The sequence below is a fragment of the Pholcus phalangioides genome, unplaced genomic scaffold (assembly GCF_987345545.1).
Source record: "Pholcus phalangioides strain wild (caught in Gottingen) unplaced genomic scaffold, Ppha-v1.0 ptg000018l_1, whole genome shotgun sequence".
NCBI lineage: Eukaryota > Metazoa > Arthropoda > Arachnida > Araneae > Pholcidae > Pholcus > Pholcus phalangioides.
In genome coordinates this window covers 6,965,407-6,992,311 of record NW_028301611.1, presented here as the reverse complement: position 1 = coordinate 6,992,311, position 26,905 = coordinate 6,965,407, and the positions used below count along the sequence as shown (strand labels likewise).

General features: G+C 38.2%; 1 protein-coding gene across 4 annotated transcripts in view; it reads left to right on the top strand.

Annotated features, from left to right (window-relative positions):
• LOC149071632 (xylosyl- and glucuronyltransferase LARGE1-like) overlaps window positions 1-26,905 on the top strand; it is a 338,538-nt gene that overhangs the window by 296,094 nt on the left and 15,539 nt on the right. For all 4 annotated transcript variants that reach the window (XM_089247670.1, XM_089247671.1, XM_089247668.1 and 1 more), the window contains 9 exons: window positions 5,697-6,079; window positions 7,526-7,656; window positions 10,930-11,013; window positions 12,355-12,432; window positions 14,279-14,410; window positions 16,490-16,585; window positions 21,186-21,215; window positions 22,982-23,140; window positions 25,689-25,790. In XM_089247670.1, coding sequence (XP_089103796.1) covers window positions 5,697-6,079; window positions 7,526-7,656; window positions 10,930-11,013; window positions 12,355-12,432; window positions 14,279-14,410; window positions 16,490-16,585; window positions 21,186-21,215; window positions 22,982-23,140; window positions 25,689-25,790 — 1,195 coding nt within the window. The remainder of the gene's footprint in view (window positions 1-5,696; window positions 6,080-7,525; window positions 7,657-10,929; window positions 11,014-12,354; window positions 12,433-14,278; window positions 14,411-16,489; window positions 16,586-21,185; window positions 21,216-22,981; window positions 23,141-25,688; window positions 25,791-26,905) is intronic.

Genomic DNA, 26,905 nt, shown 5'->3' with positions numbered 1-26,905 from the left:
ATATCTTAATACTAGGGGGCCTGCCGCTTTTGGCGGCCAATCCCCCCTTCCCTTCACAACATATTTTGTTTATCTAGTCCCACTTCATCAGAGTGCTATAGAAAGGGACACGTGAAAGCACCAGCTTACTGAAGAAGCGAATTTTACAATAATAAAGCAACAAAAAACAAATGTGATTCATCAAGTAACCCCACAAAACTTCTCCACGAGGGTCCCCAGACTCCAATTCGCTGAATTTTAGTGAGGGACCCAGACTGGATTCATGTCGGGCTTCTGCTGTTGCAAAATTCCACGGAAAAAAATGATATTCATCCATGGCCCGCCAAAATTAATCCTGTCAATTTCCACATGGGGCCCCCGACCTGGAAGCTTGTCGGTCATCCCCCGCTGCGAGTGCTATGAAATATTTTCATTTGTATTCATTTTACCAACGAATAAAACCCATAGCCCCCAACAAAATACGTTTACAAAATACATTTATTTCGGACTTCAGCTGTTGCAAGTTCCACAATGTTAAACAAAAGACAACAATGAGATTAATCCAAGGCCCCCAAAATGAAACCTATCAATTTCCACATCGGTCCCCGACAGGCTCGTCATTGGGGGGGGGGGGGGTTATATATATATACACACATACATTGAGTACATGTTCTTTGCCCCCCCCCCCCTGGAAAAAGCTAAATGACGGCCCTGGTCCCCGACCTCGAAGCTTTACCGACTTCCACAGCTGCGAGTGCCACGAAAATTTTTCATTTGTATTCATTTTACCAACGAATAAAACCCATCGCCCCCAACAAAATACGCCGGACCCAGAAAAGAATAAGATTCATACAGGGCCCCCAAAATGAAACGGGGTCCCCGACTTGGAAGCTTATCGGGTATACCCCTGTGAGGGCCAAGGCAAATTTTCATTTGTATTCATTTTACCAACGAATAAAATCCAGCGCCCCACGCAATCACTCTGGACCGAATTCGCAGATTTTTATGAGGTGGGGAGGCTGGACTGGAAATATCTTGGGCTTCCGCTATCGGAAATTTTTCAGTTTTAAAGCAGCAAGAAAACAATGAGGTCCATCGAGGGCCTCTGGAAATTAAGCTTTTTAACTTCCCCATGAAGATATATGTGCAATGCCACCCCCAGGTACCAAGATCCCGTGTGTTGGGAGCACCGGTGATTTATGTATATTATACAATGTCGGCATGACCCCCACAAGGGCAGGGCTGACAGGGGCTGGAACGATTCTTATCACTTTTTGATTTTTCACACTATAAATTAACCACAGAGGGGCCCGTGAAAAAGCTGGTTTGGGGCCCGCTATCTCTCCCATCCTAGGGGCCCCTACTGTAGGAAGTAGGAGCCTCTCGGTACTTACACATAACTTAGTCCCGATGGGGGATATGCAAGAGTTGGTCCCAATATGCAAGAGTTAAATGAAAACTTGAACCAAAATTGTAACCGTAAATGCATACGGAGCACCGGTTGAGAACCGCTGCCCTAACCAAGCTACTAACGAGTGAATTAGCTCAAATATAATTAGTAATAACTGGAGAAAGAACTAATAACTAGTTCTCTTAGCACAAGCTGTAGCTTTCTGCGTGGATGATGAATGAATTATTGGATTCGGAATAAACCTCAGAACAGTGGTTAAATTTCATAGGTTTGAATATATATTCAAACGAATATTCAGATACGAATAATAAATATTTTTGTCAAATAAATTAACAATCTCTAATTTACTGGTAAAAACTTTCCTTTTCTTTCTTTCTTTTTTTCAACTACAACGTGGGTATTTGTGCCCTTTTCAAACCAAGTAATCCTTCTTTTCTCAATAAGCTATTCTTCTTTTCAAACATTGATGAGTTTGGGGAGGAGAGGACTGTATTGTTGCAGGAAGGGGCAGTTTGACGACACTGTGTACCTGTCACTTACCGTACAATGAGACGGGGGAAGGAACTGGTTCTTGGCGAACGCATTTATGAGTTCGAGCCGAAATGACGGTAGTTGTCTTCGGACTCATATATGAGTTCAGGCCGAAATGACGGTAGTTGTCTTCGAACTCATATATGAGTCTTCACCGTTTAGAAGGTTAATTTACCGTATTTTTCTTGAGTAAATATGGGCAGCCTATGTAATACAGTAGTTAGTTTTCAAACTGTTTTCACCACTTGCTCCGAACAACTTGATTGGAGAAAAAACGCTGAGAGCCCATTAACTGAAACAAAGGGGGAAAAGAGGCCGAGAGCGAAATCCTCCTACATACTACTCTATCTAGAAAGTGGTCTGCTGAAGATGGTTCTGCTGTTCCCAACTTCGCGGCGCGAATGCGAGCCGACCTCCCTATTCAAAAGTCTCGCCACAGAGAGCAACAACCATGCAACGGTACAAATCTTCAACCATTGCACTTCGGAAAATAGATGACAGGTGGCAGCACTCTAACAAGCATTAAACGGAAACAAACTTCACGTTGGGTTCACAACATACACATTCCAGCATGTACCAATTCGTTACAAGTTCCGAAGAGGAATACGGACGAGGTGCATGTGTGGTTTAGTAGTAGTAGCAGTGTGTCCAGGAGGCTTTGCGAGAGCACACCAGTGAAGCCAGGTCCATACTCTTGTCAAGGCTGGTCCATACTCTTGTCAAGACTGGCCCAATGTCTTCCAAGGTTGGTCATGGGCAAGCAGTGTGGACACTCCACCATTGGCAATGATCGCCAAATGTTGGGGATAAGAAGATATTGGAAGGTTCACGCTCATTCACGTGCTCCGGGGGTACTGGGCTGATATCGTGACAGAGCCTTATGGCACTCGGTTCGACGAAAACAACCACCCGCGGCTATCTTGCCCAATTCATGATTCATCTGCGGCTCCCCAGAATAATTTAGTAGATATCTTCTCACAAAAAAGCAACACTTCAAAGCATAAATAGGCACACAGATCAATATCTCCAGCTTGCAGCGACGCCCCTGACAAAGGTTGGCGACGCATCACTTTGAGAAAAACCGATGTAATAGGTAAGATATCGTAAGACTATCACTTTAATGATCGCTGGTTCGATTCACGCTCAAGAGATGTCGAACTTCTTTTTTCTTCCCTTTTTCATATTCGTCGTTTGAGGATTTTTTTTCTTTTCAGCACAGATTGAATGAAATTCTCGCCAAACTTGATGCTCGCTTGTCCAATTTTTTTCAAACAACTGTAGACAACCTTTCCCACTTCTGGCATCATTTTTGGTGATCGTTAGTGGTTTTCTGTGTTTGGGATACCAATTGCCCGCATAAAATTACTGTGATATCCCGTAAATTACGGGTGATACAGTAATCTCACAGTTGCCTGTAGAGAAAGAGTAGGCTGACCATATTTGCTCCAGGAAAATACGGTATATTGGGCTTCGAAATTCTGAACTTCGCCAGTTATCGTCAAAAGTAAGCAAAGTTGTTAACTCGTGCTAAAATCACAGAAAAGTTGCCAATCGCGGGAAATGAAGAGCTACTGCAAATCAGTGTGAATTTAAAAAAAAAAACGAGACAAATGTATGAGATGACAAGGGCGTAGCGGGGTGGGGGGGACTTGGGGGTCTGGTCCCCCCCCCCCCCCCGAAATGTGAGGAAATGACCGAAAAAAGGGAAAAAGATGGCCAAATCCGTTGTTCTGTCACTTTGGTCCCCCCCCCCCCCGAACGAAATTTCTGTGAAATGAGATATTCTTATTTGCAGTCGTGATTACTGTAATGTAATTTCTGAGTTGGGAAGATAATTTCATTTGCTGGTTTGAAGAATAAAATGAAGGAAAAAAAAGATATGTTTTTTTCCGGCCCAAAATATACTGAGAAATTGAGTTTTCTGGATCTTATGCCGAAACTGATATTTGGAAAAGAAGTGATTTGTCTCCTCCCGGGTAAGACAAATCACTTTTCTTTTCAAATATCAGTTTCGGCATAACATCTAGAAAATTCAATTTCTCAGAAGGAAAAAAAAGTCAGGTTGGCTTCGTTGCTGATACGGGAAAAACGGGGGCATTTTTACGATAAAGTCAGGACAGCCAGAAAAACAGAAAAAAACGGGACTGTCCCGGAAAATACGGGATGTATGGTCACTCTGATCAAAGGCATGTGTCCTTTGACCATATTTGAAAGAAAAGAGGGAGGCTTCAAACCAATCAGTGCGCAACTATTGGTTACTACCTTTCCAATAGAGAGGAATTGCATCAAATGAGTTGCCAGTTCAGAATGGAATGAGGCAGGAATGGTCAACCTTAGGTTCAATCAATGTTTTTTTTTCAATCTGGCTTTTGTTTGTGCTGAATAATGTCATAATTATTATTGGTCAGGATAGGACAAGCAAACAACTAATTTAATAAATTTTAGAGCTTATTCTACAGTAGAACCTCTCAATAATGGACACCCATGGGACCAAAACTTTTGCCCACTAACAGGGAGTGTCCGCTATTGGGGAGGTACGATGTATAATATAATAGAACCTTGTTTATACAACTTTCACATTTATATTATGGTTGGCTTCTGTCGTAATCGGTTCCTATATGTAGACCATAGGTTATGTTCAGTTAATCAAGCAATTAATTGGTGGATTAGCATATTTACCAATATGAGCTTGGGATTATACATAATCACCGTTTTGAATATGATAAATTCTTTATTCATGAACATAAATTCACAAATTAGAGTTTGGAAGAAAAAAATTAGAGTTTACCTGATTTTACTGTTTCACTGTATATTACATATACAACAGTGTATAAAATGGCTGTGGGGTGAAAAATTGTAATATAAAGTGCCTACTTGAAGTAGACTGGGGAGCATCATTTACTGGCCTTGCATATCATACTCAGAAATTAATTTCTATTCTGTCTCCTGTGTGAACATTTTTGAGCATTTAAAAGTCAATTCATCACCTCTTTGAACTGTCGAAAGCCCTAATCCCATCGCAAGCAGGTACTCAAAGGTTGATGACGGAGCGGACTGATCAATTAGCAGTGACAAGGACCGCCCTTCCCCCCCATATCACTGCATGTGGCTCCCATCAAAACATTTTTAACCCTTTAAAAAGTGGTACAGCAAAAATCATGAAACCCCCCTTCTCGAGATTATCAAAATCCTTTCTTCTCAGATTTTCAGAAGATGAAAACTATATAAGGGGTATAGAGATAAGTTTTCCATCGAAAAATTAACTTCACAAAGTATCTGAAATTGCCCATGCTAAATTGAGAGGCTTTTAAGGAGATAAAGTATCTTGTCAATGCCGCTGAAAAGGGGTTAATTGAAACTTTGGACTGTTATCTAGCTCCGCAATCGTTGCTATCATCTAGCTCTACAGATCTAAGTTTGAATTCTGATTTTGTCTTCATTTTAGCGCATTTACCATGGTCCCCCCCCCCCCCCAATATAGAACTATAGGAGATCATGAAGTGTATAAGTGATTTTTTTCACTTATAACTATTCACTTCATGAGGTGGACAGCCATTTGTTTGTTCCATAAGTTAGAATCCTACTTACATGCCTGTAGTATTTTTGCTAATGAGTAATGTGTGGGTTCCTCATTTATTGTTATTAATGATGCACCCGACACTGCCCAGCCCCCCTCATCCGGGGCAATGGCTAAAATTGACAATGGTTGATAGAGCCTGGGCGGTGCATGGTATGAAATGAAATCATGTTATTAATGATGATGTTATTTTTATAGCATATCTCAGAATCAGCTTTTGAGTGTGATGTCCGAGACACAGCAGAACGATTCCCAGTCTCTACAGCAGCAACAGAGTAAAGAAGATGGATTCGATCAAGCCGTCGGAAGCAGCATCAGCAGCAGTAGTAGCAGCAGCAGCAGTGGCAGCAGCAATAGTCAAAGGACAGTGGTTTGCTTAAACAGGGAACCAGAAGTTCCGAAATGTGAAGTGATCCACATAGCCATCGTTTGTGCAGGTTACAACTCGAGTCGGTCAGTGGTCACGCTAATCAAAAGCATCCTTTTCTATAGGAAGAATCCATTGCATTTCCATTTCATTTCCGATTCCGTTGCTCAGCTCATCTTACAGACTCTTGTGTCTACGTGGAGTGTCCCGGGAGGTGAGTCATTAAGTCACTAGGGCAAGGAGTTCTTAACGTTTTGCTGCCGTGACCCAAAACCAACAACATGATCAATTTTGCGACCCATCGGCTATTTTAAATTTAAAACTTCTTGTTAAATATTTCTGTGATTTAAAAAATGTTTACTTTTCAAACCCAGTCCATGATTTCTTAACAGGTGGGCCAACAAGGAAGGCCTGAGCTTAAAGACCTGAATCAAACGGGAGGGGGGGGGGCAGGTTATTGAAAGCCTTCAATAATCCTCAAAAAATCATTTCTGTCAAAAATTCTGAATTTTCATTAATTCCGGAATTATTTCTCTTTAATTTTCAATTATCTTTCATTAATTTTGGAATTAGTTTTCATTAATTCTTGTGTTTTAGTTCAATTCTGGAAATTTTTTTCTCTCATTAATTCTCAATTATCTTTAATTCTCAAATTATTTTTCATCGATTCTGGAATTATGCTCTCTAATTTTCAATTATTTTTTAAATAATTTTAGAAACATTTCCATTAATTTGGAAATGTGTATTGTAAGTGGGTTCTTATACGACCTATCTCAGGAGCTCCTGCGACCCCAGTTTAGGTTGCGACCCATAGGTTAAGAACCCCTGCATTATGGATTACCTACCCACCAAATTGGAAAAGGCTGCCAATTTTTTTGAGCAGCACAGACATCTTTTTTACCAAAAGTCTCAGTATATGTTGCAGGCATAATTTTCTTTTAGAAATATTCACAAACAGTGGCTCATTCACTTTCGTTGCATGTTGTATATATTTTGATGCTTGTCACGCTTACTGAATATTGGGAAATTGCCTAAAACTGCAAAAATTTGAATAACAATTATATATGTAATAATTGGTCTGCGAAATTTAATTTTTTCAATTTTTTTAACTATTTTTATGTACCGTTCATTTCAGTATGTATACCAGGAGTGGAAAAATCCTAGGCGTCAGGCCACCATAGAGACTAAAAAAAATTGATATTGACGCCTAAAATTTTCTTTGTGTAATTACTAAATTGCGCATTCAGCAGTGTCATCTTAACGCATGGCCCGGGGCTTCAAGAGAAAAGGGAGGTCTAAGAAATATGAGTCGTTGCATTTTTTTGAGAATTTGCCAGGTAGAAAGGGCATCAGAAAAATCACTTGGCCCAGTTTCCCATGATGCTCTTAAGATGGCCCCCAAGGCTTAGAGCAGCCCAAAATGTTTGGAATTCATAGCAGCATGTCTGCCAAAATGAAAGAGGGTCACTATGCCCTGAAGGAAACACTGTTTTGGACCTTTTCTTTCAGGTAAAAAATTTTTCGGAGCCTAAAAGTTTTTTTCTGGTGCCTTTTTTTGCGATTTGTCCAGCCGTGATGTTGTTTCTTTGAAATTTTGTTGCAAATTTTCTCTCTTTTATGACATTTTGAGTCTAATATATTTTTTTCTCATGTTTCTTAGTTGACGTTAACTTTTATTTGGCTGACAACCTTCAAAATGAAGTTTCTTGGATACCGAACAAACATTACTCTGGGGTATATGGTCTCATGAAGCTGGTTCTTCCAAGGGCTCTACCAGATAACCTAGAAAAAGTAAGGGAATTATTTTAAATTGTGATATTATTCATGACGGAGAACCCTCATTCCAATCCAATAGTTTTTTTCAGTAATTTATGAAGTAGAATAAATAAAATTTAGGAAATTGATTTTACTGTCAAAAGAAAATATATGAATATCATGCTTCAAGAGTAGCAATGAGTAACACAGTAATGGAATGTGGAAAAAAAGGTGTCCTAGGTATTATATAGCATACATGGTCCACGGATCAAATCTGGTCCTCGTAGGCATCTGATGTGGCCCGCAACTGCAAACCTAATTTTGTAAAAATGAACTAAGCGGCACATTACCAAATGACCTATTTGACCCACAGTGCAGTTCCATATCACTTAAGTGTCTGCGTCACATCTCCATATCAATATAGTGACCAGTGTCACAATCCCAGATTATTTAAATGACCTGAAACACATTTACAGATCACTTTAGTGACCTAGTGGTGCTCTCCCAGATCACTTAATTGTTCCTTCGTACATTCTCACTCTAATCAAGTGGTCTGTGGCACACATTTTCATATCACTTGTATGACCCCCAGTACACTCCAGGATCACCTAAGTGACCAGCAGCACATGAGGCCTGCGACATGTTTTCAAACCAGTGAAGTGACTTACACTTCCCAAAAGGTTGAGCACCCTTGCTAGGCTTTCAGAATTTTTTTTTTTTTTTCCAAATTTCCAGATAATTACTTGATTAATGGTTCTGAAATTTTGGTCATGTGAACCCTATTATGGAAGAGTTGATCAACTTTGCCCAAGAATATCAAGAAGACACCAACGAATAAGGCAAATAAATGAAAATACAAAAATCCTAATGCAATGGAAAAAGTATATCTATTCACTTCAAACGTCGCAGAAGGTATTTGCCTTATTCGTTGGTGTCTTCTTAAGTGAACCCTAATGCCTATATTCATAATTTCCGGTGCGAATTTAGTCACAAGTGCTTTTAGAAGCCCAACAAGAAATGCAATAAGAAAAGTTTTTGATCAACTCAGTATTAGAAAATGCCCCAAATGACTTGTAACTTTCACAAAATATTTAACCCGCTATTTTGAATTTTTGTATGCATTTTTGCCAAAAATTTCACTTATTTTTATAAAGATATGAATATTTCCTCTAAGAATTCTAATTTGCATCGCACGGTTAACATGGTCGGCATAGCTTATAACAAGTGGAGTTTTCAACTAAAATTCATGAAACTTACAGAAAATATGACAACAAAAAAGTTACACGTTACACTGGAATTCAAAATGAAATTACCTGATGTTTCATGGGATATGGGCATTTTAAGAAAATAATTTTCAATTATGTGTGCATGAGAGATGCCAATTTTTATTTTTTATGATTGCCAGCTATATAGAGCAACTTTTGTAAAAATTAAAGTTAAATACCATGAAAAAAACGGAAAGCTGTAGGAGGGCTAAAGCCGTATTCAAGTCAATCTGCAAAAGTATCTATGTAATGAGGGATTTTCCACGAATTATATAATTAGTGGGGCTGGTCCGAATAATCAGATTGGTTAATCAATCAGTTATTAATTGCAGTTAAAAATTTTAGTTGCGTTAATCAATTTGATTAATTTGATTGAAATTTGGTTAACATTTTTATTAAAAGTTTGTGTCAAATTTGATTCAAAGGAAACTGATGATTTCAGTTTCAAATTGAGTTTGATGGGAATTTTAGAAAACAAGACCAAATACTTTTCGTATTCTTGGAAGCATCAGCTCATCTCGCAAGTACCATTCAAGAGGAGTTTATAATGAAAGCAAGCAACACTATAATTGGAAATAGTTACATCTACTTAATAGGTGAGGGGTGATGAATAAAATGTATTTTTATAGTCTATTAATATTGTATGGTCACAAAAACTATTAGATTCATATTTTTTTTTTGTTAAACAATTGAAACTTTTAATTGAGTCCCACAAGGCTGTACCCCCCCCCCCCCGAAATGAAAGTGGTTCCCTCTCCAAACCAAATTTCTGGCTATGGGCCTGAATTCCCAGCCCTATAATAGTTGTGCCCGAGTGGCATGGTGGTAAGATGCTCATCTACCATCGTGAAGGTTGTTGTCAGGGTCCCGGGTTCGAACCCAAGGGAGGATATAGATAAGATATTTTCCCTAACGAACTCGAGGCGACCACCGATAGACAGTGCCTTCACTTCCAACCCATCTCACTAATGGCAGTAAATTGCAATATAGCGATATGGCCAGAGTTGGTGTTTGGTGAAATAGACCTATAATAGTTAGTTTAATAATTTCTATTAACTAATGAAAGAGCACATTTTAGGCTGCAATATCATTACGATAAATTACACAATACATTATGATAATTATGACATAAATAAGAATATTTATTTCACATATTTGTCATGTATTTTTTAATTCACTGCAATTTGAGAATTGGCGCTTCATTTTCCTCGGTTGACGACTTTTCCTTGATTTTAGTACGATTTGGCGATTTTGCTTTTTTTTGGCATCATTTTTGGCGGGTATTAGCAATGTCCGGTATTTTCCCATATTTCAAAGCCCAATTTCACATTTTCCTTGAGTAAATATGGTCAGCCTAACCATAACCATCTTTATGCGCTGTAGCCCAGGTTGATGAGATACTGGCCTAAAGTACCAAAGAATGTTTATAGGTGTTGCGAGTTTGATACCCGGTTTGCAATGTCGTCTTAACGCATGGGTCCACCCGTGCACCTCGAGAAGTAAAGATGCCTCACAAAAATGAGATATAGTTGAAATTTTCTGGGAGTATGCATGTAAATTTGAGGTAGGCCTCAGACAAATCACTTATCCTGGGGGCCCATGGGGCTCTTAAGATGGCCCTGCTGGTTGATCCTTGTCAGAAACTGTCCTACACGGGTACAACAGAAATGACAACGTGACCGTAGAAAAACATTGCTACCTCAGGAAGTTCCATATCCAGGGCTTAGTGCACCAACCTCTCTCTGAGTATTAAAAAAAACTGTCGTTCACAATCGGCAATAAATTGTAAGTCCCAATCTAATTAGCCCTCATGTACAGAAAATGACCGTGGTGTGACAAAAATGAATCAAAATCGGCAATGATCTCTTCTCTGGCTTGATTGGAGGCCAAATTGTTCTAGCTGGTTTGATGTCAATATATATTTATTCTTGTTTAACCTCTGGGTTCATTCAGGGAGTTCTGTAATTGTATTATACTATAACTTTTATCTGTTTTGCTGTAAAAATAGTTATTCATTTGGCTAATGTTTCAATTTCAATTCCAGGTTATTGTTTTAGACACTGATGTCACATTTGCCACAGATATAGCTGAGCTTTGGAGGATATTCCGGAAGTTATCTGCAAAGCAGGTAATTTACATGCAATTATTCATCATTGATTAAAAATCTGATATCTGTATACACCAAAGGTCTTCAACCTTTTTTCAGTCACGAGCACTGCCTGTATCCATCATCGAAAGAAGAGCACCCTTACGGCAAGTTTGGCATACGAATACATCAAATCGGGATGATTTTAATCCTTGAATGCAACTCCTCCAAAGTATTACATGGAATCGTTAATCAAGTGCTCGCGAGCACGAAATCGGACACGAGCATCAAGAACTCTGGGCAGGGCCCCAACTGGGGGGGGGGGGGAGGTGCCCCGGTTGCTGAACTGCTGAACTGGAGGGTGTGAAAATTTCACCCATTAATCCCTCCTCCAGCATTACAGGGGGGGCGCCAAAATTGTCTTTTTTAATCTCTTATTACTTAAATTATTGTGGTGAAATGTACTGTACACTTTGATTTATACTTAATTTTTAATTTATAGACTAACAGAGCAACTGTTTGAATAAGTAGCTTTTCTTCATAACAGAACTTCTTCATAACATTGCACATTAATTTTACATATACATCAAATTTAATTTTAGTGTTTGAATTCTTCATCAGTAGTTCATGATGCAACTACAAAGTAATCTCGAACACTTTTGACTTGGTGGAGGGGCCCTGGGCAGGGAAAAGTACGCAGAAGACCTCAACTTGGGAAAGGATGAATGATTTTTTTCAACAAAGATATTTTGTTTAAATTTCAAGCCCGAAATTAGTAGAGTCCATGCTTTCTATGATTATTTATTATCAGTGCCTGCGCGCGCATTGCACTTTGACTTTAACTTGATTAATTTGATTCTTCGATTTACGCAATTCTTGATCTCCTTGCTCTATATGTAATCTTTGACATATCAATAAATTTTGGTTTTGCCGGAGATGCCCTGCCTCCCCGGGGAAGGGGGGGGGCTGAAGTGCTTACGTTGCTTCTTGCGACAGAGCTTGGGTGTCTCGCGGTTTGTCTAGTTTCTCCAATGGCAGAAATGAGATCTAGCCTGAACAGTCCCCAACGTTCCAAAAACCTTATTCGGCAAATGAACTTCCCCAGTGTAACTTTCGTTACTTAAACTGTTCCGTTTGGGTATATAGGATTTTATGGTGACTTTTAAGCATATGGCAATGCTGTTAACAAGCTCTTTTTTTAATGGGAGCCATAAAAATATTCTGTTCCTCTTTCTCAAACTTTTTCATAGTGACATTGGGCATTAATGTGCTTCACAGCAAACACTTAAATTTTACATTAGTGCTCTCTTAACCTTTTTATAATAAAAGGTAATGGCCACTACATGGCAATAATAACAATATGTTGATAAATTCTCTTGCCAGGCTATAGGACTCGTTGAAAATCAAAGTGACTGGTATTTGGGGAAGCTCTGGAAAAATCACAGGCCTTGGCCAGCTCTAGTGAGTATTGAAAATAATTTTTTTTGCTGAAGGTTCACATGAACTGATGTAGAATCGACTCATAATTTTTAAAAAGTCTTGCGTCAAAATCATTTGTTGGTTAATGTTTTTGTCATGACAAAACACTTATTTTTGTCAGCGTTTTCTCATATGTTAGTGAAGTCTCAAGTGAATCTTCCAGTTTATGATGGAAACATAATGGAAATAGCAATGAGAATTTTTTTTTTAATTTCTTCATCAAATTTCCAAGGCTTATTCCATGAAAGTTCATTGTTCAATGAGCATATTTTTCCTCTCATTTTCAGTCAACTTAAAGGCATATATGTCCTTACAACGGTTTTTACAGCTGGCTGATGTGAAGATATGAAAGAGAGGGAAATTCTACTGGCTTTTTGTGGGAAATCGAACCCACATCCTCTCTCTTGCTGGGAGAGCACACTAGACTACAAAGGCAACGAATATCTTAATCCTTGGAGCTCATGTGCACTGAACGGGACCGTACATGGACGGTAGGACATAACTCAGTCCAAAGCTGGCAATTTCGGACACTGCCACCAGATGGTGATTTATCAGAGGATGATGTCACCTCTCCGCTATCCATACAAATGTTTTTAACAGCTGGCTGATGAAGAATTTTCTTTCCTAAATATATCTTTGCATCAGTCAGCGGTTAAAAATCTTCATATTGATAGCGGAGAGTGACATCATCATTGAACATATATACTTCACTGCAACTGGCTAACCGTTGTCAAGCATTATAAAAGATTACTAGATGTCACAAATGTCATAACGAATGTCAGACAAATGCCTCACTTCTCAAACATGAAACACACATAATTTGGGCAGCTTGAGTGTGAGACTCTCACACTGAAGTTCAGGCATGTTCTCCAATTAGTTAAAAATTCCTCAAAGGAATAGCAAGAACACTCTTGCTACTGCCGCCGCCTGGGGGCATTATGCCTCTACTTCAGCACCTTATGCAACAGTGCCTGAATAAGGAAAGATCATTCGCATCTCCAGTGATGTATATGAATGGCACTCTTGCCCTAGGTTGCAAGAGGACTGGGTTTGATTCCCAGTGAAGACCGGTTGATTTTTCTTTCCAAGCTCATCTCGGCATAATATCTAGAAAAAAAATTGTCTTCCCCAAATTAATGTTTGTGAAGTGCATGTTCGGTGTAGTAGTAGATGCCGATACAACTGCTTTGAAAACAAGGCGGCTGCTTCCAAAGCGTTATGTACAGTCACAAACATTTTTCTGAGTAAGCAATGGTGTGTGACTTTGTTCTAAAAAAAGTTCATCCCAGGATCTTCTAAGCTAAGACCCGTCAATTTTCTGACAGGGTTGTCAGGACTCTGCCACGAAACTCGGCTGGAAGAGATCTCAGCAATGTGATAAATCCTTCGGCAGAGTTCTCTCATTCACTGCTAGGATTGACTTTAGGGAGGCACATGAGGTTTTGCACCCATGTGGCTGGTAAGTTCGAGTCACCCCTGTTTTCAAGTGTGAGTAAGTATATTGTTGAAGACAATGTTGATCAAAGCACTGTCATAGAGAAAACATTTGTGTGATGATTTCCAATGGTACCTTTCACCCTGTAAACGATCAATTTGGGTGAGTCGTGCAGAGAAAATGGAGTGCATTACATTTTGTTTTCATAAATTATTGGGGAGGCATGAGATTGAACCATGCATATGTGCACTATTTCACGAACCACTAAGATAAATGAAACCATTAGTACAGTAGATCTGCCATTTTCCTTTTTTTTAAATTATGGCTTTCACTTTTGCGTGTAAATTTTTTTTGCATTGGGGTTTTTAAAAACTAAATTTTCCATCTCTTCAGGGCCGTGGCTTCAACACTGGCGTTATTCTTCTTCATCTGAAGAAATTAAGAGAGCTTTCATGGATGCAGATGTGGAGGCTTATTGCGGAGAAAGAATTGCTCAGCATGCTGTCTACGTCATTGGCTGATCAGGTGAGAGCTTAAAAAAACATCAAATCCTTGTAATCGTTTAGGGTTACTCAAGCTCATTTCAGCTCTTAAAGTGTTAAGAAACAAAAATTATTATAGAACGCTTATGAAGTGTGAAGTTTAAAAATGTACAAATGAGATCTGGTACCAAGTCCATCTCAAAAGTTTAAATATTATGAATTTTTGACCCAACATACATCACAAAGCTTTAGCTTGGTTGTAGTAGGCAATGCAGTACAAGTTTGCGTGATAACAAAACCGTTGGACGATTGGCTTCAATGCAAAAAATTACCTTGCATCGAATCATGAAAGATCCTGGAGTGAAAGTTGCAATAAATACATTTCATAGACAGATCAGAGAAGCTTGCATTTGATTCATAAAAGAGTGATTAGGAAATCCTCTGTCACAAGGAAGCACCAAAGGGAGGAGGAGAAGAAAGACTGAAACGGGCATGTGTTTTATGAAGACAAATAGCTTGGTATCATATTTAGTGGTGCAAAAATGGGAAAAAAAATGTGGAACTTGCATATTCCAGATCAGAGCAACTGGTGCTGTCGCACTGGGCCCACATTTTGGAGGCCCCGCATTTATAGTCACAATAATTTCTTGCATAAATTCTGCATTTTCATCAATTCTGAAATTCTGCATTTTCATCAATTCTGAAATTCTGCATTTTCATCAATTCTGAAATTCTGCATTTTCCTCAATTCTGAAATTCTGCATTTTCCTCAATTCTGAAATTCTGCATTTTCCTCAATTCTGAAATTCTGCATTTCTGAAATTCTGCATTTCTGAAATTCTGCATTTTCCTCAATTCTGAAATTCTGCATTTTCCTCAATTCTGAAATTCTGCATTTTCCTCAATTCTGAAATTCTGCATTTTCATCAATTCTGAAATTCTGCGGATGATTCCAGAATTAATAAAAATTGAATAAAATTCATAAAATTGATTTAAAATTTAGAAAACTGATAGAAATTCAGAATTCTAGAATTGATAAAAATTCAGAATGTAATTCCAGAAATGATGGAAAATTCAGAATTTAATTCCAGAAATGATGGAAAATTCAGAATTTAATTCCAGAAATGATGGAAAATTCAGAATGTAATTCCAGAAATGATGGAAAATTCAGAATGTAATTCCAGAAATGATGGAAAATTCAGAATGTAATTCCAGAAATGATGGAAAATTCAGAATGTAATTCCAGAAATGATGGAAAATTCAGAATTTAATTCCAGAAATGATGGAAAATTCAGAATTTAATTCCAGAAATGATGGAAAATTCAGAATTTAATTCCAGAAATGATGGAAAATTCAGAATGTAATTCCAGAAACGATGGAAAATTCAGAATGTAATTCCAGAAACGATGGAAAATTCAGAATTTAATTCCAGAAACGATGGAAAATTCAGAATTTAATTCCAGAAACGATGGAAAATTCAGAATTTAATTCCAGAAATGATGAAAAATTCAGAATTCCAGAAATGATGGAAAATTCAGAATTTAATTCCAGAAATGATGGAAAATTCAGAATGTAATTCCAGAAATGATGGAAAATTCAGAATGTAATTCCAGAAATGATGGAAAATTCAGAATGTAATTCCAGAAATGATGGAAAATTCAGAATTTAATTCCAGAAATGATGAAAAATTCAGAATTCCAGAAATGATGGAAAATTCAGAATTTAATTCCAGAAATGATGAAAAATTCAGAATTCCAGAATTGATAAAAATTTAGAATTCTAAAATTAATGATAACTCAGAATTCCATGATTTTGATAAAAATTCAGAATTTCAGAGGGGGGAATCCCAGAATTCCATAGTGTTGGAATTCGGACACCTTATTTACTACAAAAAATGTGTTTGTGTGTGATATAAATGTACCTATATTTTTTCACATATCACATTTCTATTACCATAAATGCAGGGTCTAGTGCTACCACACCTGTCGCACACCACTAATGTCGGCTCTGTGTGCATTAGAATCATCTAGTGTAGTAAAAAGTGATGCATGAACTTTTGTGCACTCTAGGGGCTCTAATAAAATTATTATTCATAGATTATTTTGTTAAATTTTCTTCATAGGATATTTTTAATGCGGTCCTGAAGCAGCATCCTTACCTCATCTATAAACTTCCCTGCCAGTGGAATGTACAGCTTAGTGATAATACCCTAAGTGAAGTGAGTTTTGCTGATTTTTGTTTTTTATTGTGCCTTTTTGATTCAAATGCAATCTTGAATTTGCCATTTCTAAACACATTTGCAAATCATGGTACACACGATACAAGTTGTTCAATGCTGAGATTGTTTAGTACGGAATACTAAGATTAGTCAATTTTGTAATTATTCATTATTAATCAATAAAACCCACTCTTTTGCATACAAAAAAAAATTTCCCCCTCCCTGCAATTATTTTTCCTACATTTACCATTGATTTAACGCTTCTCATACATCTGCACCCTGTTTGTCCACACAGCACAGGTTTTACAACTCCATTTCTACATCGGTTCGAGCCACTCCTGTTATCAATTGTTTCCAGAATGTGATCCATGGCCGGGTAAAATACTGAACCTGTCAACAGTAACCTCCCAATTACTGCAACATTTTCTTAGTTCTGTTAGTGGTTTTTATTGTGAGGTTTCACTCTACTACAGGCTTGGTTGAGGAGTGCTGAGAACTATTTGAGTGCTCGTTTTTACAGGAATCCGAGCTACAAGGAAAGATTTTATACAAATACAACGCCACAACAGACAAAATGCCCAACGAGGTGGCTGATAAAAAGATGCCCATAAAAATATGGTTGTCATATATTTCAAAAATACAGCAACCCAATTAAAAATGCAATTAACACAAATTATAAACAATATATACACATGATAAAATATTATACAATGCCCATAAAGAATACTTATGGTTGTCTTATTCTAAGAATGGATAGCTTCTCGATTTACCCCAACATGTTTATCGTATTTCTTTTTAAACGTGTCAATTGTGTTACAATTTACTACCTCCGGGGGTAAGCTATTCCATTTATTAACAACCCTATTAGAGAAAAATTCCCTACGACAGCATAGCCTTGCATTGTCCTTCACCAATCGATACTGGTGTCCCCTTGTAAAAGCAGTCGATTGGCGGTGTACTAAAAGTTCATGGTCCATCCTATCCATCCCATTGAAAATTTTGAACACTTCGATCATATCTCCTCGACACCTGCGTTCATCCAACGTAAACATATTCAAAAAATGAAGTCTCTCTTCATAACTCAAGCCCTGTGTGCCAATAAGGACACACGTAGCTCTTCTCTGCACCCCTTCAACCAAGTCTATGTCCCTCTGTAGGTATGGTCTCCAAAACCTTATAGCATACTCCAGTCCAGGGCGAACTAAGCCTCGAAAAACGGAAGAATGACTTTAGGAGGACGAGAAGAGGCCTTTTTGAAAATGAGACCAAGCATTCTATTCGCTTTTTTGACCACCGCTGACAATGTTCAGAAAACCTAAGTCGCTCGTCAATGAGAATTCTTAAATCGGTGACCCTAGTTGCATCCGGGATAGTGACACCATTCAACTCGTAAGAGAACCGTGGGTTGTTCAAACCAAAATGAGCGACCATGCACTTATCTACACTAAACGTCATGCTCCATTCATTTGCCCATGCTGCAATCCTGTTTAAGTTGGTCTGGAGCAACTCCCTATCGCTTTCATTCCCGATTACCCCCCCCCCCCCCCATTAGCTTCACATCATCTGCGAATTCGCTAGTAATCCCATCGATACCCTGATCGAGTTTGTCGATAAAAAGTGAAAAACGTATGGGGCCGAGGACACTTCCCTGAGGAACTCCACTTGTGACGTCTGGCCAACCAGAGAATTCCCCATTCACCATAACTCGTTGCGACCTATCTCTTAACCACGATTCTATCCAATTCAGCAAGTTGCCCCCTATTCCAATCTCGTGTAAAGGCTTCAAGTGTTTGCCATGTTTGACCCAATCGAATGCCTTCTGGAAATCAAGGTAAACAACGTCAACATTTTTGCTCTTACCCAAAGCCTTAGTCACGTAATCATAGAAGCAAAGGAGGTTAGTTACACATGACTTCCCCTTCCTGAACCCATGCTGATTATCTGACAATACATTATTCTTGTCTATCCACTTCACAAACGGCCTTTTTATGATAATTTCCAAAATTTTCAAGAGGGAGCTCGTCAAACTCACTGGACGATAATTTGACACCGCTTCTCTACTACCCTTCTTAAATATCGGAACAACGTTAGCCAGTTTCCAATCTCTCGGGACAATACCCTCAGCAACACTACTCCTCTATATCTGTGCGACTGGCCCCAACAATTCATTAGCACATTCCCTGAGAACCCTGGGATAGATATCATCTGGTCCTGGTGCTTTGCTTGCACATACATTTCTTAGAAGATTTAGGACCTCCACGTCTTCTACTTGAATATCATTGAGGGTTTTATTACCCCATGCAACACCCGTATATCGAATATCATTATCTCCATTAAAAGCCAACGCGAAAAAGTCATTGAAAGCACTACACATGCCTACATTGCTCTCAACCCTTGAGCCTCCTATCGAGAGGGGGCCAACTGTTCCCTTACATCCATTATTGACGTATCAAAAAAATGATTTTGGGTCAGAGCCAATGTTATCTGCCAACCTAGATTCAACTTCCTTTTTACTATCCCTTAATATAAATCCTCCCTCTGGTTCGAACCCAGAACCGTGACAGTAATCTTCATAGTGGTAGACAAGCATCTTACCACCACGCCACTCGGCCCCTATCTTCCAAATATAGTCAATGCTCAATTTTTGAACCTCCAATTTAGGAATTGCACATTTTTATAAACTAATCTTCTGGTTTCTCAAACAAATACTATTCCTTTGAATGGCAGACGTTTTTCCAAAACCCATAGAAAACAATGAAAACAGGTGGTTCCGCTATTAAGACACAGCGCTGAAAACTGTCAAGCGCCTTTCTCATTTACAAACTTTCGATTTTGTGAACTGTTTTTCACATCTGTACTGGTTTGTAAAAATGAGCATCAACTTTATTTCCCTTAATTTGTACGAAGGTGTTTTTGGAGATGAAATAAAGAAGTTTTGAAGATGCCGCTGTGGTGGTCGAGTGCCGCTGTGGTGGTCGAGTGGTTATAGTGCCGGACTCGTGATGCGAGGATCCGGGTTCGAACCCCACAGTGGTGGTCGGCTGAAGTTGGTTTTCTGTGGTTCCCAACTTCAAGGCGCAAATGCGAGCCGATCTCCCCGTTAAAAAGTCTCGCCACAGAGAGCAACAGTCCTACAACGGTAAATCATTCAACCATAACACTTCACTCATAGTTAGTAAAACTGGGGGCAGATGACAGCACTACACATAACAAGCATTACACAGAAACAAACTTTACGCCAGGTTGCACTACACGTACACGCACATTCCCGCATATACCGATTCGTTGGGGGGTTCCGCGGGGGGGGGGGGGAGGGGGGTGCATGTGTGGTGTAGCAGTAGTAGGTAGGGGCTCGGGGATCCATGATGTTCTTAAGTCAGCCGCCTCGTTGGGCAATTTGCCTGTTGTGGCGTTGTATTTGTATTTGTATTTGTAAATAAGTGAGATTGGCAAGATTTCCAGAGAAAGTGTGTGTGCGTGGGATCAAACTCTAATCTCTTCAGTCAAAGCACAACAACATTGCAGTGCATTTTCCATTTCATGCCTTGTAGACAAGTGTTGACTTCACTGGTCTTCTATTCAGCCATTGTGTTGAGTATTTCACTTTGCGCTTAGGCCTATTTTATGTCTGAATGTTATTTCGAATTAAGTTCTTAAAAATATGCATGTGATTCCACTAATTTTATGTAACTTGTGGAAATTAAAATTTTTTTATCCTCCATTGAAGTCCAGTGAAGTATTTACAGGGGGGCTTTTAGCGGCAAGGCCCTCTTAAGAGGATCATAGGCCCTCAGGCCAAGTGATTTTTCTGAGGCCCAGCTTGGCTATTTTGCTTAATCGCAAATTTCAACCAGATCTCATTTTTGTGAGATTCTTCTTCTCTCGAGGCCCCTGGGCCGTCCTCATGGGTTACAACGGCACTGCTTAGCAGGCTATAGCCCAGGGGAGCAAATTTGATGAATGTGTTTCCAAGAAAAATTAGTAGAATAGGCAAAGGGCTGCAAAATTTGTATAACCCTAAATAAATTTGCCTCTGCCTACAAAGTAAGGGAGTAGGTCAGTGAAAAAAAAAGACATAGGGATTTTACAAGCACGTAAAATAAGCAAAAGCATGTCCTAGAAAGTTTACAAGCCCCATGAGTGAACAAAAGATTGACTCAAAGAGTGTTAAAGCATGAGTATGACCATGAGTGATCTAGTGTGCATGCAAGCTACCCCAAAAAATGACACAGCATGTGTCAAAATCTAAATGATCAAAAGAGTGGCCAATACAGTAATGAACCTTGTCAGCGACTCAGGTGTATTTTCAGAAGGGGGGGGGGAAACAAACGAGCTTAGTGAATTGCAGGAAAGAGTGGTAAAAAAAAATGGACTAGAATGAGGGAAAGTGGTAAAATTTGTATAGCCCACTGGCGACAAGACCATAAATGCGCCTCAGTTGAAGTCTAGATGTCCCTTTTAAATTTATAACATAACATTTTGTTGTGCTATAGCATTTAATTATGGTGCATTTTGCCAAATTTTACATTTCGATTAATTTTGCCAAAAATGAAATTTTTTGCTTTTATTAATAAATTTATTAATTTTATTTTTTATGCAGCTCTGTTATACAGAAGTTCAAGATTTAAAAGTAAGTGGCATGTATTCAATGATGTCAGAGATTATTATTATTTTTTCATTATCTGCCAATCAATTAGAACAGCGGTTCTCAACCAGTGCTCCATGTGCACTTCCCAGGGGCTCCGCTGCGACTCGAGGAAAACAAAATAAATCAATAAATTTGATAGATAAATTTTAAAAAAGAGGCCTGCAGGGCTCTCTTTCTCCACCATAAAAGTGTTATGCTTAAAAGTGCTCAATGAGTCAAAAAAGGTTGAGCTGAATTAGAAACCTGCTAATTAGAAAACCTGCCGCTGAATTAGAAAACCTGTATTTGGTACCTGAATATAATTTCTTCAAATAATTTTATAAATAACTTATGAAGTTCATATTTGTAGTGTGACGAAAATTTTGCTTAACTATCATCACTAGATCCCGGGCACTAAAAAAGTGGTCAATTTAAAAATTGTATATGGGCCAAACTAGGAGAAATCTAAATATTCGAGTTCTCGAACACCGAAAGCATGTTGAGAGGGAACAGATGGATAGTTCGGCTATTGCCCAACACTGTTGGCAACTTTCACATAATTTTGATTTTTATAAAGCGTCTGTTTTTAAACAAGCAGCACGTAATTCTGAACTGAATTTTCTTGAGGGATACTTCATCAGAACATGCCAGAATTTCCTCGTTAATGGTTGAAGAAACACTCCACCTATTTCGTCAGCTTGGACAGGCTTTATTAACCTCAGTCGAGACAAAATTTTCAACACTTTGTATGCGAATTGGGGAGCCATATGTTGCAAAGACCACTCGGGCGCAGCAAATACAAAGGTGAACTCTCCAGACGACCAGACGTAAACATCACCCCCTCCACGACTAATTCGTGTGAATTCTGACCACAAGGTCCTGATGACAGCTCTCCATTGAAGAGCCGAAACACATTGACCATTCGACCAATTAAATTTTATTTGTCTTGAAAACGTGGCAATTTTTGTATTAAAAAAATATTCATGTTTAAATGACGATAGAAATGGGGAAAAGGGCCTTTCTCATAATAATTAATACTAAAAAGTTGGAGATTTTAAAAAAGAGCAATTCTCTCTGTTGAAGTTCTCAATGCTCATAATATCAGAGTTCCAATATGGATGTGGCCACAGAAATTCACGAATAAACATGAAACGATATTGAAATAGGCATTTATGGCATGAAAAATTCAAAAAAGGTGTTTCAAGGAAAAAGTTTAAAAATAGGCAAAAAAATGAGTTTATGGCATTTTGCCTGACCTTCCTGACTCTAATCATCAGTGTAAATGCGATGAGAATGGTAATGTGTAAAATCAGGGCAGCCCTCAGCATATGTGGGGCCTAGTGCGAAAATAATAGCGGAACCAGAGGCATCTCAATAACTTTGGGGCACCTCATCCCCTGATTTTATATTTGTATTCTGTGGGAGAAGGAAATTGGGCATCAGAAAATTCGTACAAAATATTCAGGAATGCTGAAAAATACCCATACAAAAAAATAATTTCAATTAACAAAATAATTTATAATTTACAAAAAGATAAATTGCACCTGTCACATACTCCCTAAAGGCTGCTCTGCATAAAACAATTCCTATTAAGATAAGGAGCTCATTATGTTGATGATTATTAAGATGCTGTTATTGTTTATGAGGCAGTAAATATGCAATTGCAATAGTTCCAAAAGAAAATTCGATAGTGGTTGTTTTTTTTTTTCATAAAGCATCATTGAAGACAGATATGTTTTCTCTTATATTGAAATTGTTCCATACTATAGGTTATTCATTGGAATTCTCCAAAGAAATTGAAAGTAAAGAACAAGCATGTTGAATTTTTTCGAAATCTATATTTGACTTTCCTGGAGTACGACGGTAATCTGCTCAGGAGGGAGCTAATCGGCTGCAATAACAGCAAAATCACACACGTCCAAGAAGCTGTAAGTTTTTCTTCTTTTCAACTTGCTGTCATTTCTTTACGAATGTTATAACTTTTTTGAATTATTTTTTGTTTTTGCCCATATTGTGAAACCATCTTTTGTTTCGGTGTTTAAAATGAATGCATATGAATTATCTTGAGATTTACAGTCGCAAGGTGTAGCAGAGTTGGTAACAGAGTTTGCAAAGTAATACGGAGTGCTTCATACATAATTATTATTTTAATTAATAGTAAAGTGAAACAAAAAATGTTACATGACGCGTAGCACATACACTACACAACCCAGTCTCTGTGAGTACAGATATCGACTGACGACAAATGAGCCGATTTGGTGGTCAACGCCAAAGTTGACGAGATATCATAATTCCGCAAAGTATCTACTGAGTTTTTGGTGTGTAATCTGCAGATTATCTGTTTGAAACTCTGATATTTGCCAAGTGTGGATTCTCTCCTAATGCAAATTATCTTTAATTTTGATTGCACATGCAATGCCTCTATTAAACATATTGATCATGATTGGCAAATTTAGTTTCATTTATGTTAGTGCCGCAAAAAACAAGAAGCCACCAAAAATTACATCCAAAAGCTTTTTTGTGCAGATTTTATATATTATTTCTTGGGATTTTCTTGAGTCAAGGGCTACAGTGAAGAAACACATTGAAAAATGTTTATAATTGGTTTTTTTTTTCATTTCAATGCAAACAGCGCATCTGCAGCCAGGACTGTAACTAGATTCCTATAGAAAATATTCACTATGTGATGAGGACTAATAAAAATATATAACACACAGAGGTATGTTTCGGCATTCATATGTGCCATTATCGCTGTGGTAAAAACTCATTCTGTCCGAACGAAAAAATGTGGTCAGAATGAAAAAGCATCTGTGGTGGTCATAGTAAGCCAGGACTGACACACATTTTGGCACCCCTCCCGTAATGTTGAAGGGGAGGTTAAAGGGCAATATTATTATGAAAGTGCGAAATTTTCACCCAAGGAGGAGGTTAAAGGGTGGAATTTGCACCCCCTCTGCACAGAGTAGGCGGGTCTGGAGCCCTGGATACCAGACCCGCCTACTCTCCCCCCCCCTCAAGTTGTAGCCCTGTTTTCAGCAGCACCTAGGATGGAATTTGTAACTATTTAATACTACAAATTTGGGTAGTTTTGGTCAGATTTTGGAGATTTTTGTATTAGCCTATCTCCCTTACAAATTAACATTTTTTTAATAAAATTGCATTACTATAGACAGAGAAAGAAGTTTTTATGCAAAGATGATTATTTTGCAGCCTATTATAATAGAGAAAAATTAACACAAAGTCACCCCCCTTCAGGTTGGGGTGCACTTTAGGGGTGCAGTACTCTATAATCTTGATACACCTTTCAAAACGTATATGTTTCTATTCGACTTCACTGGAAATAACCGGGGACTTAGCTTTTAGCTGTTGCTGGGGTTTTTTTTTAATTTTTCACTCTGAATGAATGAATTTTGTTTTTATTCTGTATATAAACAATTGCTTAAACTAATTAAAGCATTAATCTGATCTGATCTCCGTAATTGATATGGGCAATTCCAAACAAAATTTGAAGAAATATATATATATATAATTTTGGAGTTAGTTATATCAAGTATTGTTGTAGCTAGGTGTTTCATATTCACTCTAGTACGAATATAATGCAGTGAAAGTGTACATGTATGTACTCATTTCGCGATATTATTTTACCTTTCTTTTGCCACAAAGATACTGTCTGGTATTGTTATCATACATTGATGGATGAAAAATTGGAAATAAATATACGCTATAAACTCTGTGGTCAATATATCTGTTTATAAATAGTCTTTTAAAATATAATTTTATGAGTTCTATATATATAGAATGAACTGAAATATTATTCACATTTGTTAGGATTGTTCATGATAAATACAGGGTGGGCCTTTCTGTAGAAACTTTAAAAATTAATAAAAACCGGAAAAATAACCGAAATAAAAAACCTGTTTGCAGGGTTAGCATCGCTAGATCACAGGATTTTTGTAAGATGGAAAAAATAACTTAAAAAATATCTGGTAGGTGGCGCTGGTATGAGCAACTTCTGTGGAAATATGCAAATAGATGGTTATAAGAACTTGTTCTCCTAATCCACAATCAGTTCACTGTTGTAAACCGTGTATGTGGACCTGCTGCACTCTGCCGTTGCTGGATTTGTGACTTGCCTGCAGTGTGTGCTATCCCCTGTGGTGGCGGTCTATGTGGGACACATACTGCGGTAATAAACGATTTGGAGACATTCTGTTTGTTATTTGCATATCTTTTCTTTGAATGTATGTCAACGCCATCTATTGCGCCATCTAAAGTGCCATCTGTTTTTTTTCCTGTCTTAAAACTCCTGTGACATAGGGATGCTAACCCTGCAAACCGTTTTTTATTTTGTAATTTTTCCGGTTTTTATGAATTTTTGAAGTTTCTGTGGACTTTTTGCCTACCCTGTACCTAAATGAAATTGGCAATGTTGGTTAATATGTACATTATTTAGTTTCTTTTATTTTTTATTCATAGCTGAATGCCATAGATGAGGATGATTCCTGTTACGAGTTCAGGAGAGCAAGAGTTGTTAAGCACCGCACACATCTTTATTATATAGAATATGATTATGAGCCTGTGAGTATAGGGCATGTGGAAAGATATTTTCTTCCTACCTCAATATTTAGTTGTTCAGTCTTTTAGAAGATCATTTTGTATGATTTAGGAAAGAAATTAAAGATTTTTGACTGTCTTGTATTTTCATGCAAAAACTACTAATTTTGTTTAGTGGCACAGTTACGGGGGGCACTATCAGACTATATCCTAGGGCGGAAAGTTTGATGGGGGGGGGGGGTAGCAGTTTTCAGGAATGAAGGGTCAAGAAGATGGGACTAGAATGGGATAAGGGTGACATTTCACCTCTACCTAAAGAGGTAAGAACTAGGTCGGTGAATGACCAAGATGGGTTGGAAACGTGCGAGTGACTGAAATAGTGACCTAGAGAGCAATGGACAAAGTGAGTGACTTAAAGTTTGTAAGAATAATGCAAGTGATTGAAGAGAAATGGATTATGTCGGTAAGCGATTGAAAGAGTGACTTGGAGCATGTGCAAGCATGAGAGTAATCATAAGAATGACCTAGACAGTATGTAAGCATGGGAGTGACAAAAAAGAATAACCTCTCTAGAGTGTGTTAGAATGGGTGAGTATTGGGGGAGGGGTTATCAAGGGTCGGAATTCTACGCTTTTCTGCAGTAAAAAATGAACCCCCATCCCTTGAGCAAATCCTGCATTCACATATAGGTGAGTAACTAGAGAGCAAGGGACTAGGTCAGTGAGTGACCAAAAGAGTAGTCTAGAGAGTTTACTAGAATGTGAGTAACCTAGAGAATTTATTAGAATGTGAGTGACCTAAAGACAAAGGGCTAGGTCAGTGAGTGACTTGGAGCATGTGCAAGCATGAGAGTAATCATTCATAAGAATGGCCTAGAGAGTGTGTAAGCATGGGGGAGTATTGGGAGGGTGGAGATTTTAATGGGGTTTTTTTTCTGCAGTAAAAACAAACCTCATCTCTTGAGCAACTACTGCGTACACCTATATGTGTACTAAAGTGTGGAAGCATGTGAATGACAAAAAAGGGTGACAGAGGCTGGAGTTATGCGGGCCATATCCCAGAATTTGACGAATTTGAGGAATGAGTGGGTTATGGAAAATCAGACCAGAACAAGAGAAGGAAGGCAAAATTTGTGTAGC